The sequence below is a fragment of the Polypterus senegalus genome, chromosome 14, assembly GCF_016835505.1.
Source record: "Polypterus senegalus isolate Bchr_013 chromosome 14, ASM1683550v1, whole genome shotgun sequence".
NCBI classification, from domain to species: domain Eukaryota; kingdom Metazoa; phylum Chordata; class Cladistia; order Polypteriformes; family Polypteridae; genus Polypterus; species Polypterus senegalus.
In genome coordinates, this window is record NC_053167.1 from 35,226,936 (window position 1) to 35,245,380 (window position 18,445).

Below are 18,445 nucleotides of genomic sequence, written 5' to 3' on the forward strand. Positions count from 1 at the left end.
GCAGCAGCATACTGATAAAGAACAATATTAAATTAAAGAGTGATAACAATGAAGGTATAACAGACAGACAATAATTTTGAGTATCATGGCCCCCTCACAAAAAACATAAGGAGGTCTGTGCCTCACCATGTGTCATGCCCTAATCACAGCAGGCTCACTGTACTTTAGTTCAGTTTTTCTTTATAAGTAGCTAGTGTTTCTTTTTTTTTTTGTTTTTTTTTACCTCATCATTACACATTGGCCTGTTTCCTTTTGGTAAGGCTAACTAAACCTGCTGTCTGGTCAAAGCCTGACTGCAAATGCACAACATGTTTGTTTTGTTGGCTGTGCAGCCATTTCAGTCCAGCCTTGCTTTGGGCTACACAAGCACTGTTATTAAATCCTTTCAATGCTGCTTTATTCTGTGTTGCTAAGAACTTTATTCCCTGCAGTTTGCAGGGCTGCACCATGGTGTTCCAGGCAACAAGTGACACCTGATCCAGCAGGGTTGAACATTAATTGTACAAACACAGTTCTTGGCGTAGACATTATTTACAGTGAGTTGTGCCTGAGGGGAGGAGGCTGCAGGTTCTGTGGATCATGTTACAGGACCCAGCCCCCCTGTTCATGGGAGTCAAGTGCCAAGCTGCTGCCAGTGCTTTCAGGGAGACTTTACTGTTGAAGTCTTGAAGGGTGGTCTTTGTTCAGTTTCCTTCATCTACAGATCACAGCAAGCACATCAGACCAATGTTGTGGAAGTGACAGAATATCGCAAGTTCAGCCCCACCTCAGTTTGCAGAATGCCTTGTTAGAAGTGACAGTCTTTTATCAAGGCTGACTGTCATCCCACATGATGGAGAGCATTGTCAACAGTGTTAAGAAGAAGGCCACTGAGCGGCACCACAAAGCTGAAGTGATGATTGCTGGAGAGCAGCTCAGGTAAGACCTCTTTTCTGCACATCAGTAGCTGTCAGTCTGCAAGGCATGAGAAAAACAGCTTGCACCAGGAAAGTTGGCACCTCAGGGAAGGAGTGCCCAAGATGTGTAATGGATGACATGTATGTGGCTCCCGCCCTGCAGGTGATCCAGAGCTGGTTTACATTCTCTCATGTGTGACTTGGCTTTGATTTTCAACATTAGGAGCGTTTTGTGTCAACAGGCTTTCCTTAATGTTTTTAAACAGATTATCTGTAGGGCACCTTCTCTTTTGACAATGGTGAGTGTTTTTTTTTTTATCTTCCAGTATCTGTGGTACTAGGAAGGCTGTTTGTTATCTGTTTAATTCAATGTGCTCTCATGCATTTACTCCAATGTTTTGGCTGTACTGACCGCACCTGCCTGGCAATGGTGGTGTTGTGTCTGTGCCTGACTTAAGATCCCTGCCTGTTGAGCTCATGCCTGTTTATTTACCCCGCATATTCAGAGGCTCCAGTCTGTTTGAGTAAGGGTCTCCTTGATTTCTTATATTTCACTGCCTCTGTGACACCTTTATACTTTGGGACCTTGTTTGAGACTTCTTTGTGATGTATGGGATACACCTCTGTACTGCATCTTTATCTCAGATCTCGGTGTTCCTACTGGGGCTCATGTCTATTTACACTGAAACATCTTTAATATAGCCAACTTTTCTCTAGTTGCCCCATGGTATCCCTTGCTGCACAGGTTTAGTGATTAGCAATATTGCCTAATGGATCCAGAATCCTGTGCCAGGTCACTCTCTTTGTGGAGTTTGCATGTTCTCCCTATGTCTGTTTGCATTCCTCTCAATCTACTCACATCCCAAAGATGTGTATGTTCAGTTACTTTTCTGTTCTACATTTACTTTTTGTAAATACTGCTTGTTCATAATTCACCCCTGTAGTGAACCAGCCCCATCTTAGTTTGGGTTCTAATTTGTGAATGATGTTGCCAGGATACCTTTTAGTTCACTTTACCTTCAATGGGATTAAACAGTTTTGACAATGTTGTATTTTGTTTTCTTTGTTTTAATTCAGTTCAGTTCACCTCATTTTTGAAAATTGTTCTTCATTGAGTGCTGGGTCAGAGCGTTGTAACAAGTTCATAGGTAAATGCAATTACAAACTTTACAGATTACTAATGACATAATGAATATATGGAAACTCTGAAACATGCAATTAAAAAAAACGAATGGGCTAGCCCTTATTTCATACGTACGAGTTTGAAAATATCTTGTATATACGGGATACTTTCACTAAAGTACAACATGTTGTGAACGCTGGCCCGGACACAGACAGACGGACAACATAGTTCACCCAACACACTTGTTTATTTACACTATATACAAATTTACCGTGCACTCCAATCCCCAGTGCCTCCAGCACCGATCCCCCAAAGTCCAGGCCTTACAGTCAAACAATGCCTTTCTGGCCTCCTCCAATCCTCTCTCCAGCTCCGTCCTTCTTCCACCCGACTTCCGCCAATGACTGGAGGGAGGCGGCCCCTTTTATAGGAACCCGGATGGGCTCCAGCTGCTTCCCGGCAATCAGTCCTAGCCACACCCCAGTGGGGCGAAAGTGTCGGCTGCACACCCGGAAGCTGTCCGGGTGTCCCCTGTCGTCTTCCCCCCAGCACTTCCTGGTGTGGCGGAAGTGCTGGGCTCCGGGGTTCCTCAGGCATCTGGGCGACGCCTGGCGGTGGCCACGGGCCCCTACAGGGTTGGACTTCCAAGCCCTCTACCCGTGGCCCCCAACATAACCAGGACGGACACCCCCTCGCGGTCTGGAGGAGGCACAAGCCCTCCTCTGGTCCTCCTGGGCGTCCGACCGGGGACCACAATGTTTTCACGTTCACACAAGATAAAGATGGATTGAAGAAATTACAAAAGTGCCTTTCAGGTATCCCGTATGTACATGAAATTATCTCATATGAACGGGATACTTTTATGTATGTACAAGATATTTTCACATATATATGAGATATTGTCACATGCGTACAGGATAGGGGTTATCCCATAATATATTTTCATTGTGTGGTTTCGCACTTCCATATGAATACACATAAAGATTTGTTTAAACACACAAGAAAACAAAGCCAGTTGAAAATGGTTACCAGAAATGGAATCTAACAATATCTGTCCATTAATTCATTCTTGAACAATGGCTAGTTGAAAACAGCCATACTTGTACTTGGGGCTTTTACTTATATTTGCAGCTTTACCTTTGGATCACCACGTGACAAATATCTCCAGTCTGTTCACTACTGCACCCCTTTTGTGCTGGCTACTCAGTTCTTCACTACATTGCTGAGTCTTGTTTTTATAAAAGACATCCGCTCTTCTACTAAACTTATATTTTCTTGTAATGTATATCCCTTTATGTTCTGCTTTATTAAAGTCTTCTGTCCGTTTGTCATGTTTACTATTCACCTGTATGAATACCCCAGTATTTCAGATTAACTGGGGCTCTTTGTCCCAATATGTCTGTTTTATGGGAGTCTCCTGTATTTAGGAGATTTAATTTGCAATGCTTTAGAGTATCTGATATATCATGAGAGCTCCTCTATTTACAACAAGGATTCTGACATCCTCAATATCCAAGTCTATATACTCTTCAGTCAACACCTTTTACTGCAGACCCTCTGCCTTCACACCTAAACTAAGCAAATGTAATATTTTCATGACCCCATTTATATCAGTACTAGGCTGACGCGCCTTTTAAGGCGACCGATTTTTTAGTTGACCACTTCTTAAGGCAATTCAATATGTAGATCAATTTGATATTTTATACAAACTCATTAATTTGGTTATATTGCATTTGAGCGGTATTACTTTAATACTCGTAGTTTCTGTTATTTTTGTGATGAAATTTAAACTTTTTTTCTATATTGAGGTCGTCCTTTTGAACCCCCCTGATATTTACTACGCGGTGTGGCATTTGTACTCCATCAACATTAATTATTTCCAGAGACATAATTTTGTCTATTTTTCCAGCGCATCGCGCACAAAAGCAAGGGGACGATGGGAGCACCAGAACTCTGCTCACATCATGTCGATTCGTACCGCAAGCTGCAAGTAGTAAGTCTGTGATAAGCGGAATACCGCTACGCATTCCACTCACGGGACGGAAGGACAATCCCGACCGCTTTTATATAGTAAAGAAGAAGATATCGCACAGTCTGGAGTAGAAAATCATCTTTTACATGGAAAAACGAAACTACAAATCCCATCATGCATTGCAAAATGGACGGGGCGTGTGTGAAACTCCGCGCCTGTGTAGCACTCACGGGACGGAAGGGCAATCCCGACCGCTTTTATATAGAAGGATATGGTTGCAGAGGGAGGAGCCTGTCCCTGCAACATTGGATGCAAGGTTGGAAATATTCCATTGCAAAGCCAGTTTAGTGTCACCAGTCAACCTATCTATCATAACTTTAAGGTGTGTGAAGCAAAACTACACAGAGAACTGCACACATGCTGTAAACAGGACAAGATTTCAATGGAAGAATCTGGAGCTATGAGGTAATGGTGCCAATCAGTGCAGGGCAGTGCCATGTCAGTCTATATTAATTCAGTTCTTTTTTTTTTTTCTTTAAATAGGGCAATTCTCAATTATAGAGCAGCGTGATGATGCAGTTATTAAAGCTGCTGTTTCATGCATCCACCTTTCTGGATTTAAATTCCACCTCTGGTTTTCATATGTCTTTGGGTTTTCCTCTGGATACTTAATTATTCCTTACACATCTTCTTAGATATTCAAGTTAGGTTAATCGTTGATTCTAAACTCCCCTCAGTCTGTGTATACACTTGTGTATGCTCTATAATGGCTTCCCACCTTGTGCTAATTGATTCCATGATAGACTCACAGTTGTGAATTGGAATATATGCATGTACAGTACATATGTATGTACTTGTCTTTTATGAGCTCAGAACACTGTACATTTATACAAATATTGTTAAACCTATGCACAAAACACAATTTTAAACATGAACATCCATTCTATCTGTCAGTATTGTTTTTTTAATGAATAAACCCTATTTGCTGCTATTCTTCTGTTTCTCATTTATGTACTTCTGACTTCCATCTCTTGCTTTTAATTTGTGATTTTTCTTCTTCTCAATTTATTTCATCTTGTCCCTTATCCAGTATGAGTAAATTCTCTCAAATTCTTTAATGTCTCCCTCATTTTAGGCTGCGCCTGCATGATGCCAAGCTCATAAAGGATCGACGTTATCATCTTCGCACCTATCCAAACTGCTTTGTGGCCAGGGAGCTCACCGATTGGCTGATTGACCACAAAGAGGCTCCGGATCGAGAGACAGCAATGAAGCTTATGCAGAAACTAATGTCTCACAATATCATCCATCATGGTATGATTCTTAGATTGACCAGCAATTACCTAACATGTTTTTATCTTAATAGTCTCTTACTGCTAAATGTGCTTCACTGGGATGAAAGTCGTGGATGGACGACTTCTACAGGTTATAACAAGCTCTGAGTGAAGTCAGACTAACTGGATATCAGCAGCCCACACTGGATTGGAGTGCCCAGCGCTGGTGAAGTCTCAATTAACTCAATCACCTAGGCACTCCAAATCCCACAGGAATGTGTGCTGCCATTTTTTAATGTTCAGTGTGAATCAGAATTTTTTTTCTTATTTCCAGAACTGCCGCCTTTGCTCCCTGCAAATATGTTCTGGGCAATCCCTTTTTTTTCCCATCCCCTCTTGACCTCTCTGAGAATACGTAACTAACTGCAGAAGGAAGGGTGCCTTTCCATAGTTAGTTACTTGAGAATTCCTTCTGAGTTAATGTATAACTTGAGTCTTGGTTGAGTTTGAAGGGGATGCAGTTATGCAGGACATTCTTCTAATGAGGTTAAAAAAAAGTGAAGGACGAGTGTACAGTGAGGGAAAACAATGACATTTTTTCTGGAAAACAGAACACCACCTGCCTTGAAATATGCATCCAGGTTGTCTATTCTTGATCTTGCACCTGGCTGCGCAGGTCCTCTCTTTGTACCAGATACATCTTGTTTGGCTGGGTATCCTATCAGCTTTACAACTGGTGCATTGTGGAAGCTGTGTTGGCATAGCAGGAATAGGGTGACATGCTTGGAAACTACAGTATATCACCCTTATTTCTGATTTCCTTGGTGATTTTAGCACTGTGTTTCATCAACATCTCTGGCCATTGTTACTTGTGGCAGTGGTTTGGGAAATGTTGCCAATGACATGCTTATTCACAGCAGCTGTTGTGCACCCATCCAGTTGTAAAAAACATTTTAAACATATCCTATTGAGAGGAACACCAGTAAAACCAGCTTTTTTAAATACTCCAAGTGAACACTGATACACTTGTTGAATATTTGCAAAAATATTGTAGAGATAGATAGATAGATAGATAGATAGATAGATAGATAGATAGATAGATAGATAGATAGATAGATAGATAGATAGATAGATAGATAAGAACTTTATTTATCCCGAGGGAAATTCTTTTGTCATATACATGCTCAGTGCAACAAGAGGAATAAAGATAAGGTAATAAAGAGTTAAGAAGATCAGTAGTAATAGTGCAAACAGAATAACTAAATAAACAGAATAACAACATAACTCTCAACAAAATATCAAATAACTATAACTAATAGTTTGTATTATAACTATATAACTCCTTTTATACCACTCAAAATATTTTGTCTTGTTTTTGCAACTCGACTCTTCGCTCGCTGACTTCATGTCTTCAACTTTTTCAAACCATATTTTATTTAGATAGTGCTTCAGACAGCAGATGAGCGATAGGTCCAAGTCTGGAGAGACTGAGTGTGCTATCTTTTTGAATCTGTAGTTTCCCAGAGCAGTCTTGGGATCTAATGCAGTATGAGCGGGTTGCATTAATATGAAATAGAAAGAGAATGGTTGACTAACCCCTAAGAAAATCGGCCTAAATTTTGACCAGTTATGTTGGTCTTTAGAGGCATATACAGGTTGTTGTCGACTTTTGACCTATGCATCTTACGACCAGTCAACATACAGCCGTTACGGCATTTCACAGGCCGATCACAGTTTTCACCACACTAGCTCTTTATGATTTGACTCATTCATCTCAATCTCAATTTATTACCTACAGAAGTTTTGACTATGTTCAGTTGCATTTGTCTTACAATTACAGGGGAAAAAAAATGAAATTGATCTCAACATAAAAATGAAGGTGATCAACCAGTATGAGGCAGGAAAGAAAATGAATGTCATCACATGTGACTTTAAGTTATCCTGTTGTAAATGGTGTTCACCACATGCGCTGTACTGCTGTGCTTTGGCTTTGAATCCGGTTAATGTCCGAAGCTTCTGCATTTTGAATCATGATGTGCTGCTTCGTGCGAACCGACACGAAGGGGTAATGAAGTGACACTGAGCTCCTTTATCTGTTAATGTTTATTATTAACAGGCTTAAATGTTAAAACAGAAAACATTTGAGTGCTCCAGCTCTGTTGGTACAATTCGTCCTCTCATAGTTGAGAGAGGCTCACACTGATGATGTAACATAACACAGATAAATGAAGTATTTGTGAAGCTGTTAAAAATCCGACATCCATATGAGCATCAGTAATAATGAAACAAAATAAAAAATAATTTTACACAAAAAAACTGAAAATCTACACAATGATGATGAAATGGATTTGAAACAAACAATATAACTAAAGGGACGTATTGTACAGTACTATATACACTCACCTAAAGGGTTATTAGGAACACCTGTTCAATTTCTCATTAATGCAATTATCTAATCAACCAATCACATGGCAGTTGCTTCAATGCATTTAGGGGTGTGGTCCTGGTCAAGACAATCTCCTGAACTCCAAACTGAATGTCAGAATGGGAAAGAAAGATGATTTAAGCAATTTGGAGCGTGGCATGGTTGTTGGTGCCAGTATGAGTATTTCACAATCTGCTCAGTTACTGGGATTTTCACGCACAACCATTTCTAGGGTTTACAAAGAATGGTGTGAAAAGGGAAAAACATCCAGTATGCGGCAGTCCTGTGGGCGAAAATGCCTTGTTGATGCTAGAGGTCAGAGGAGAATGGGCCGACTGATTCAAGCTGATAGAAGAGCAACTTTGAATGAAATAACCACTCGTTACAACCGAGGTATGCAGTAAAGCATTTGTGAAGCCACAACACGCACAACCTTGAGGCGGATGGGCTACAACAACAGAAGACCCCACCGGGTACCACTCATCTCCACTACAAATAGGAAAAAGAGGCTACAATTTGCATGAGCTCACCAAAATTGGACAGTTGAAGACTGGAAAAATGTTGCCTGGTCTGATGAGTCTCGATTTCTGTTGAGACATAGTCAGAACTTGGCGTAAACAGAATGAGAACATGGATCCATCATGCCTTGTTACCACTGTGCAGGCTGGTGGTGGTGGTGTAATGGTGTGGGGGATGTTTTCTTGGCACACTTTAGGCCCCTTAGTGCCAATTGGGCATCGTTTAAATGCCACGGGCTACCTGAACATTGTTTCTGACCATGTCCATCCCTTCATGACCACCATGTACCCATCCTCTGATGGCTACTTCCAGCAGGATAATGCACTATGCCACAAAGCTCGAATCATTTCAAATTGGTTTCTTGAACATGACAATGAGTTCACTGTACAAAAATGGCCCCCACAGTCACCAGATCTCAACCCAATAGAGCATCTTTGGGATGTGGTGGAACGGGAGCTTCGTGCCCTGGATGTGCATCCCACAAATCTCCATCAACTGCAAGATGCTATCCTATCAATATGGGCCAACATTTCTAAAGAATGTTTTCAGCACCTTGTTGAATCAATGCCACGTAGAATTAAGGCAGTTCTGAAGGCGAAAGGGGGTCAAACACCATATTAGTATGGTGTTCCTAATAATCCTTTAGGTGAGTGTATATGGTCAGGTTTGAATACATACACTGGTCCGTCTTACGTCCAGATCAGCTGATGACCAGTCCATCAAAATCAAACATGGTCGTAAGTCGACAACTACCTGTACTGTAGTTGATATGGTCTATACCTTCAATTTCCCACAAAGCTGTGCTCATGACCTTGCAAGCACTGGCATAGATCTTGAATTTATTTGGCACTAGAGAATCATCTTGTTTCTATTGTTTTGACATTTATAGACACTGGGGCATAGTAATCTATCTATGTTTCAATCTCAGTTGTGAAATGCATGTTAAATTTCTCCAAGTCCAAATTCGTTAGCCTAGGATTTTCTTTGGGAACATTTACATGCAATGATGCTTCATTTCAGGAGTCAATGTTCTGGGCACCCAATCTGCACATGCCTAGGTCATGTTTAATTATCCATAAGTGATGGATTCAGCTGACCATAACTAATCCCTGTAGTGCCCTCTAACTCACAAATCATCACTCTTTTATGACCATGTGTTTTCAGTCTTTGGTGCTGAAGACCAGTCCACCCTTTTGTAATTTAAAAGACATCCTGTCGTGATAGAATTCTGCAGTCTATTTCTTGGACATGTGAAGGGGACTGGTGCTTGGCACATATTGAGCAGGCATGAATAAATCCCTGTTTTCTAGTTTTGGAAATGCAGTGATAGCATATGATAGCATGTGATACGGAGAAAAAATCTTGATCCCAGATAACTCTTGATTCCTGGTTCACTTTGTCACAGTTATATACTTACAGTAGGCTCTCAGAACTCCAGCAAGTATATTGCATAAGAAATGTATTTAACAAAGACATCTTAGGAGCATACCACGCAAGATGTTATTCTTGCATTCTAATCACAGATATGCTAACAATTCTTTGTTCAGGGGAAGCTTTTATAGATATTAATATACCAATTTAGCTCATACTGTAGCTGTTGGCATGCAAATTGAAAGTATAGTGAGATGGTCTAAACATGAGTAATGGAATATTTTCTTGTTATTGAGACTCAAGGTCAAAGATTGCTTCCTAGAGAAGCATCTGTTTATTTTAATCAGATACACAAATGTCAGTTGTGATGGATGGCACACATGTATGGGTGTCGTGGCCAGGATAGAGCATGGTTCCTTAATTGGAAGGGAAGTCAGCCCAAAGATACCGCAAGAAATAGGCCAAAGATCATCCTCTTTCACCCAGAAGACAGGCAGAAGATGCCAATTTGGTGGTGGGTACACTTGCATCCTGGCCAGGTTGGACCCAGGAACAATACCCAGCTGGGAGAACAGTATAATGGAAGGACAAGAGGAGTCATCCCAGGAGGACCGTGAATTACCCCGACCCAAAAGGAGGCAGCATTCCTGGGTGGTTGTGCCTGAACAGATACAAGGCACACTGGATGTTGAAGAGTGGATATATGTGGAGTAGTGGTCAATGCTTTGGACATTAGACCATGAGGTTGTGGGTTCATATCCCACTAGTGACACCATGTGACCATGAGCAAGTCACTTGACCTGCATGTGCTCCAACTGGAAAACCAAAAGAAATGTAATCGATTATATCATAAATGTTGTACATCGTCTAGGATAAAGGCGTTAGCCAAATAAGTAAACGTAAATGTAGTCCTCAAGAACAGCCTTGTTGGGTTCATTGGGGGAACCAGGGGGTGCTTCAGGGATTCTTCATTCCTACTTTCTGGGACATCTGTTTGACACGGAAGTACTTCCATCAGGTCAAACCAAGTATGGGATTGAAGAAGTCGTCCGACCTCATCCAGGCGAGTCAGAGTCTGGTGGAAGTTAACACAGCTCACTGGAGTGGTGTAGGTTAGGATTAAAGATAGAGAAATCGTGAAGAGAATTGTGTTTATTGTACTACTGGAGCCTTTATGGAAGGTACATGTAAAGATAAACTGGTTTTATTTAAATGGGACTTTGTCTGTGTGGTTATGTCTGAGATTGGCTGCTCTTCGGCTTCCTCTGGTGTTCATAAAGTATAAAGTGCCTTTATTGTAATGGTAATCTTACGGAAGTCTTTCAAGAATAAGTTGAACACAGCTGCCTCTCTTAGAACAATATTTCTTAATTTAACACCAACACCCAATACTTGATTTTGCCGTGTGTAGCGTCTATGTTGATGTGGTTGTGTAAGAGGAACTATGCTCTATAGATTGCCACAGTTAGAAACTTGCAATTTACATATTTTAGTACATGGGAGATCATATTTGTGTGCTTAAGTAAGTACTGTAGGATACTTGTTTCTGATTCAATATTAAAAGGTTTTTGTTAACTCTTCATGCTTCTGCTGTAGATGGTTGTTGGTTGTTAGGATGTCTGGTGGATGGTGAATAGATGTACTTTTTGCTTTCAGTCTTCATTTTGACAAAGTGCAACTAGGAATGCTTTCAATCTGGGCCATCTTTATCCTGATTAGCAGCTTTGACACACTAATTCTTAGAAAATTGTTCACTGATCATTCATGCATCTACAAGAGAAAAAAACCTAACTATTCACTTACTGCAAGGTGAGCACTCTCGTGCCAGTCCATACCAGCTAGGCTCCCACTGACGTGCTTTACTTTTAATAATTTTCTGTAACTGCCTGAGCCAAAATGATTGATTGGATAAAGAGCAACGGAAAAATGTACAAGGAGTTAAGAGCACCTGTTATCACTTTACACACATAGCCGACCCATTAGTTACTCAACTGCTTGTCAGCTTCATATCAGCTAAAGTAGTTTCAAAAAGCTGGAAAAAATACCCCTTCAACTTTCATCCACTGTACTTGCCTGTTACAGACACTGACTGCCAGGGTTAATATGCTCTTCGGTGCTTTTGAAAAGTAGCTCATGTTTAGTGAGTGAGGGTTCAGCTTTTTGTGTCCCTTCAAGGATGAAAATTATTAATTGTTCAACCATCTCTTCATTTTGCACTCTTGCTTTCTCTATCACAGGATCACAGAAAGCCAAATTGTTTTCTGGTCATACTGGAGATAAGGCAGAATTACTTAGCAACCAGCCCATCCCAGAGCACACTTAAGGCTTTGAAATGCAGGAAAGAAAACAGAGTCCCCTTAAACAAGTCACATGCAAAACATCACCATACAGTTTATTTTTGTGTAGTGCCCTTCACTGAGTGCAGGGCTCTGTGACAGATTGTCAGTGTAAAATGCAAGTATGGATTATACTAAATATGTAGAGTATATAGATACAGATTTATTAAATCACACAGAAAACAAAATAGAATCTAATTAACATAAATGGAAACCTACCATATCTGTCTATTAATTAATTTTTAAGCTATCACCAGTTGACAACAGATGGCGATTGTAAAAGAGTAAGACAGCCTCAGACTCATTCACATTCCTGGAAGATCACAGAGTAATGACAAGAGTCCCCAGTTTTACTTTTACTTATTTGACTGACACCTTTACCCATGACGGCTTTTATGATACAATTGGTTACATTTCTTTAGACTTTCAAATTGGAGCAAAGGCGGGTCAAGTGACTTGCTCAGGGTCACACAACGTCAGTAGCAGGATCTGAACCCACAACCTCAGGGTTTGAAGTCCAACCAGCACTACAAGTTTTAAAATACGTCTTAAGGCTGTGTTAGATTATGCAACATTTCCATTGATTTTTTAGAGTCTGAGGCAGTCGGAAGCATGTGCTCACATAATGTGACATGCCTGGTGACTCCCTCCAGCTAGTTTAGGGATATGCATGAGAGCTGACAAGCAATGAATGTTCATATAATACAGCAACGAGGAATTAGGAAGAGATGCATGTGTTTTGAACCTTACAAACAGAAGAGAAAGTTGTCTGTCTGATGTCTCAGGTTTTATGTGCCATTACAGAATGGAAAAAGAAAAAAAAGGACAGCGTCTGAGGCTGAACTCACTGTATCTTTTAACCCTTTGAACAGCACAGAATATAGTAAGGCAGTGTGTTATTAGCAGTCACCAAAAGGGGCAAGCACCACTTCAGTGGAAGGATAGCACTTAGTCAGAAAATGTGCTAGTCAGCCATTTTAACTTGACAGTAAATCTGACATACCCCATGGCTAGAAGTTACGTAATGTGACATTAGCTTTAGGAATGTGAGTGGAAAACCAGAGTATCCAGAGATTTCCCACTAGGGACAAGGTTACACATACTTAGCAAACCTAGAAATTGAAAACAGTCTCTCTTGGATACAAGGCAATAGTGCAAACTCTGCCTGTTTTCATGCCAGTGAGCCTTTTATTTTAATTCACTGCAACTCAACTATTCATTTTAGCATTTTAGCCTACTGTTATCAGTGCAAGACCTTTAAACTTTATGCACTGCAGAGAGAAAGTTGTTCTGTAAATGTTGCTTACCTATTGGAACAGTATGCATTTTAGCTAGTCCATCATCTGTTGTCCTTGAGACTTGAATATTTTAAATTGTCAATTAATTCTCAAAGATTGCCAGTCTTTGCCAACTATAGAAGAGGTTCAACCATTTTTCCTCATCCCCTCCATGCTTTTCTGAATGCTCATTCACAAAATTCAGCATACACAGTTCTCAATGAGTTGTTTCTCCAGTGTGTTCTGACTCACTAACATCGGTCTAAGTCAGTGTTTCCCAAACTTAGTCTTGGGGGCACACTGTGGCTGCAGATTTATGTTCCAATCAGCTTTTGTTTTTATTGGACTCCTGGGCTAATTAAGTGATGTGTTATTTCATAAGTTCTTTGTTTTGGAAACAATATAGAAATTAGAAAACTAAGTTTGGTAAATATATATATATATATATATATACAGGCCTGTTGGGTTTTCGGAACTCATGTGGTGCTGAGGCATTGCCCCCTGCGTGGTAGCACTTGGGTCCCATTTTGAGGTGGCCCATCCGGATAGGTGTGTGGAACATCTTGTCTCTCCGGCATGATGATCTTCTTCTTCTGCTGTCGGAGGAGCTGTGTAAACTCTGCATTTCAGTGGAGGCACTCACTGAGGTTCGCAGACCTGGGACTGGCCAGATCTCTGTAGGTGGGTACACCTTTTATTGGCCTGGTTGCTCTGATGGCTGTCATACTCATGGAATAGCTGTTGCTGTAGTGGATAGTCTCCTTCCAATGGTGTCCGATGTCATTCCTTTCAGTGAATTATGAGACTTCGACTAAGGCATTCTCTGGGTTTTTTGTCTGTTGTCTTAATGTATGCAAATGAATGATATCTCAGTGTTGGAGACATTTTATTCACAACTTCGCTTGGTGGTTGATGGGTGCCCACGAGGTGACACTCCTCTAGTCATTGGTGACTTCAATGCGACCACAGGCACTGACAGGGCAGGCTATGAGGATTGTGTTGGTCTCTAGGATCTGTGATCACTTACTCAGCGACTGGAGCAGTCTGGTTTTACTCCTAAGAAGTCTACCATTGAACGCATTATACTGTAACACTGAGGGCTCTCATGGAGCGCAAACGCGAATGTGTGCAGAGTTTCTTTGCAGCCTTTGTTGATTTTCATAAAGTGTTCAACTCAGTTGATCGAGCTGCCCTGTGAGACATCCTGAGACTGTGACGGATCCTCTCAAGGTTGCTGGATATCATGGCCGACCTGTACACTGGTACTGTGTGTGCTGTGCTGAGTGGAGGCAGAACCTCTGCATTTTTCCCAGTTTATTCTGGGGTTCATCTGGGATGTGTTCTCGATCCTACTCTGTTCAATGCTTGGGTGTTAAGCAAGGTCGTGAGGTCCAGCGGCTGTGGGGCACCTGTTGGTGAAGAAAGATTCACTGATCCTGACTTGGCCAATGATGTTGTGATCTTCATTGAGTCAATGGAGGCTCTGATCAGGACTCTCGAGACACTGAGTGAGGAGTCGGAGTGTCTGGGCTTGAGAGTGTCCTGGATGAAAAACAGGATTCAGGCCTTTATTGGCCTCTTGGAAACAGCCATCAGCAGTGTGTCTGTCTATGGAGAGTGTCGACCTTGTCGAGAGGTTTACTTACCTCGACAGTGACATTCATGTCTTTGGTGACTATTCTTATGAAATCAGTTGACAGATTAGGAGAGTATAGGGGTTCATAAGGTCGCTGAAAAGGGGTGTGTGGTGCTCCCGATATCTATGCAAAAGGGCGAAGTTCTAAGTCTTTAGAGTCTTGGTGCTTCCTGTCTTGCTATATGGTTGCAAGAGATGGACACTATCCAGTGACCTGAGGTGAAGACTGGGCTCCTTCAGTACTGTGTCTCTTCAGAGAATCCTTGGGTACCGCTGATTTGACTTTGTGTCAAATGAGCAGTTGCTCACAGAGACCTGAGTCAGACACATTAGCTGCATTGTAAGGGAACATCAACTAAGGCACTACAGCCATATGACACGATTCCCTGAGGGTGATCCGGCTCACACAATCCTCATTGTTGAGGACCTGAGTGGCTGGACCAGGCCAAGGGGACACCTATGTAACACCTGGCTGCGGCAGACAGATGGTCATTTCCGAAGTATGGGACTGGACCGTGTGTCTGCCTTGGGGGTTGTCAACTAGGATCACAATCTGTTGTGTTGTGTGGTGGATGTGGCAACGCGCCATACCAGTGCATGTTTCCAACCTGACTTAGTCTGTTGTAAAGCTCAAGTTTCTCTGAGCTCTTTTAACTGAGTCCAGTCCTTGAATGAGCAGACAAGGTAGTGGGCTTCCATGAACCAGCTGTATAAAAGTTATTATGTAACCCTTTTTTGGTGAAATGTATGTTCTCTGTTAGTGCATGCATCCAATATGGTGTCTGTTACTGATGCAGCTTTAGTATTGCAATCATGAATGTCACCATAATGGGAAAAGCAGGTGTCATCCTGTTTCATTAGAACTCCACCAAACAAATTTACACTTGACAAGAAATGACTCCAGTGATTTTTTTTATTATTACATTTTATTTTTTTTGGACTTCAGAATTTTATTTAATCACAAAATGCCAAGTAAGTGATAGGCAGATGCGTGTTAATAGGGTATGAAAACACATATACAGTAAATATATATACTTTAACACACAAAAACGCGTAAAATGTACATGTATTGACATCTGTCTCTGAAAATGCATAGGTTTTAATTTTTCCTTAGCATAGACCACATTGTACAATTCTTTGAAATTTGCTTTTGCTTCATCTCATTTTTTCACGCATGTTCTTTTCAATTACTATAATGTGTAGCTTGCTTGATAAACAATTACACTGTGATACAGAGTTTGAAGCTACAGTCTTCTGGTTTCAACGAGCTGGGTTCAGTTCCTTACCTGGGCAAATTTTGCATGCAGTTTGCACATTCTTCTCATGTCCTGGTGCACTCGGGTTTCCTCTCACACACCACAAATATGGAGAATAGTTTAACCCGTGATTGTAGAAGTTTGTATGCCCTAAAGTAGTGTACCATTTTTGTTTTTTGCCTGGTGCTACCAAAATTTGCCCCAATTGCTATACCCATGTAATGTATAAAATGGATACATGGATATTCAAGAAGCCATTTGAACAGATTGTGATCCTTTTTGGTATTGTTTTCTTTTAGTGTGTGATGAGTATTCCGATTTCAAAGATGCAAAACTCCTGTACAGATTCCGAAAAGATGATGGTACATTTCCACTCAGCAAAGAAGTCAAAGTGTTTATGAGAGGGCAAAGCCTCTATGAGAAGTAAGTAGTTTAGTAGTAAGTAGCCTTGAGTTTTGCATCATTTTTATTGTTACTGTTGTGACACAGTACTGAACTACCATATAAGTGCCAAGTAGAAGGGGACATAGGGCAGTTGGCCAAATGGGATATGGGTCTGGGCAAACTTTTCCTGGCAAATAATACTCACTGGCACAGGCAAGCTTCTGTAAGATACAAAGTAGGTAAACCAGTGATAGTGGTTGTTCACAGATGATGATAATGGTGGTGGTTGTTGTTGTTACTATTTATTATTATTACTATAATAAGGATATTATGTGGGTAGCCTTCACTCTTTGTACTCAAGTACTTTGGAAGGAGGAATCCAGAGTGTTGCTAAGCAGGTACTAGCCATTTGTGTGCTTGAAAAGTTTATGGAGTATCCCAAAATTAATTACTTTTCATATACAATCAGATGGGAAGGTCCTAAAATTAGTCAGAAGGTCTGGGTGGTTTCTGTATTCTGTATGGAAGATGAGGGCAAGGGCATGGAAATGATTTCACGATGTTGCTTCTTTGAAACTAATAGTACCACCAGGCTTGCCTTGGCCTTTAGGTGCAAACTGGAACTCACAAGTCCATTGAGTCCTGGGTCCACAAGTGGGAACTCTTGAGGCCAAATGATTTTTTGGAGATGTCCCTGACCCTAGAACTGGTTCCTGGAAGATTTATAAGGGCACCTTATCTGCATCAACCAGCCCTTGGTGATTGCTGTCCAGATTTAGACAAATGTTTATGGAGGTAGTGTGGCCACAGTAATTTGTGCTGGTGTCAGAAAATTTCTGAACCTTGTAGACAAGCTATGCTACCTTTTAGGCAAGGTTCAAACCTCCAAAACTAGAACCAATAAGGCAATTTGGTTTGCCTTCTATTTACTTTGCTGGTACTTTGTGTTCTTCCTGTTTGTCACTTTCTTGCTTCGTTTTTGAATTAGTAAAACCTTGTTTTTTTAAGGAGTGCAGGTTTCGCAGTTTTGGTCCAGATTAGTTTGGAATATACGTAAAGCTGCCTCCATCACATTGTATTAACCTTAGATTTTATGTGAACATACAATAATTATGACTATGCTAATGTAATCCTTTTTCTGAATTATTTCAGTTATATTTTATTTATTCTTATAAAGCAATTGAATTTATTTTTATTTTATCTCTTTTAAAGATTTGTTTTTACTAGTACAGGTGCCAGTCATAAAATTAGAATATCATGACAAAGTTGATTTATTTCAGTAATTCCATTCAAAAAGTGAAACTTGTATATTAGATTCATTCATTACACACAGACTGATGTATTTCAAATGTTTATTTCTTTTAATTTTGATGATTATAACTGGCAACTAATGGAAGTCCCAAATTCAGTATCTCGGAAAATTAGAATATTGTGAAAAGGTTCAATATTGAAGACACCTGGTGCCAAACTCTAATCAGCTAATTAACTCAAAACACCTGCAAAAGCCTTTAAATGGTCTCTCAGTCTAGTTCAGTAGGCTACATGGGAAAAACTGCTGACTTGACAGTTGTCCAAAAGACGACCATTGACACCTTGCACAAGCAGGGCAAGACACAAAAGGTCATTGCTAAAGAGGCTGGCTGTTCACAGAGCTCTGTGTCCAAGCACATTAATAGAGAGGCGAAGGGAAGGACAAGATGTGGTAGAAAAAATGTACAAGCAATAGAGATAACCGCACCCTGGAGAGGATTGTGAAACAAAACCCATTCAAAACTGTGGGGGAGATTCACAAAGAGTGGACTGCAGCTGGAGTCAGTGCTTCAAGAACCACCACACACAGACGTATGCAAGACATGGGTTTCAGCTGTCGCATTCCTTGTGTCAAGCCACTCTTGAACAAGAGACAGCGTCAGAAGCGTCTCGCCTGGACTGCTGCTGAGTGGTCCAAAGTTATGTTCTCTGATGAAAGTAAATTT

At 40.9% G+C, this 18,445-nt stretch overlaps 1 protein-coding gene across 3 annotated transcripts in view; it reads left to right on the forward strand.

The window, feature by feature from the left end:
* The first annotated feature begins 576 nt into the window (after window positions 1–576).
* The window catches only part of deptor (DEP domain containing MTOR-interacting protein), a 56,292-nt gene continuing 38,423 nt past the window's right edge, over window positions 577–18,445 (forward strand). Inside the window, exons 1-3 of one of the 3 annotated variants that reach the window (XM_039735364.1) lie at window positions 577–918; window positions 5,127–5,305; window positions 16,385–16,508. In XM_039735364.1, the coding sequence (XP_039591298.1) occupies window positions 830–918; window positions 5,127–5,305; window positions 16,385–16,508 (392 nt within the window). In that variant the 5' untranslated portion in view covers window positions 577–829. Of the gene's footprint in view, window positions 919–1,114; window positions 1,196–1,973; window positions 2,045–5,126; window positions 5,306–16,384; window positions 16,509–18,445 lie in introns of those variants that run through there. The other 2 variants (XM_039735365.1, XM_039735366.1) reach the window with 2 other exon arrangements.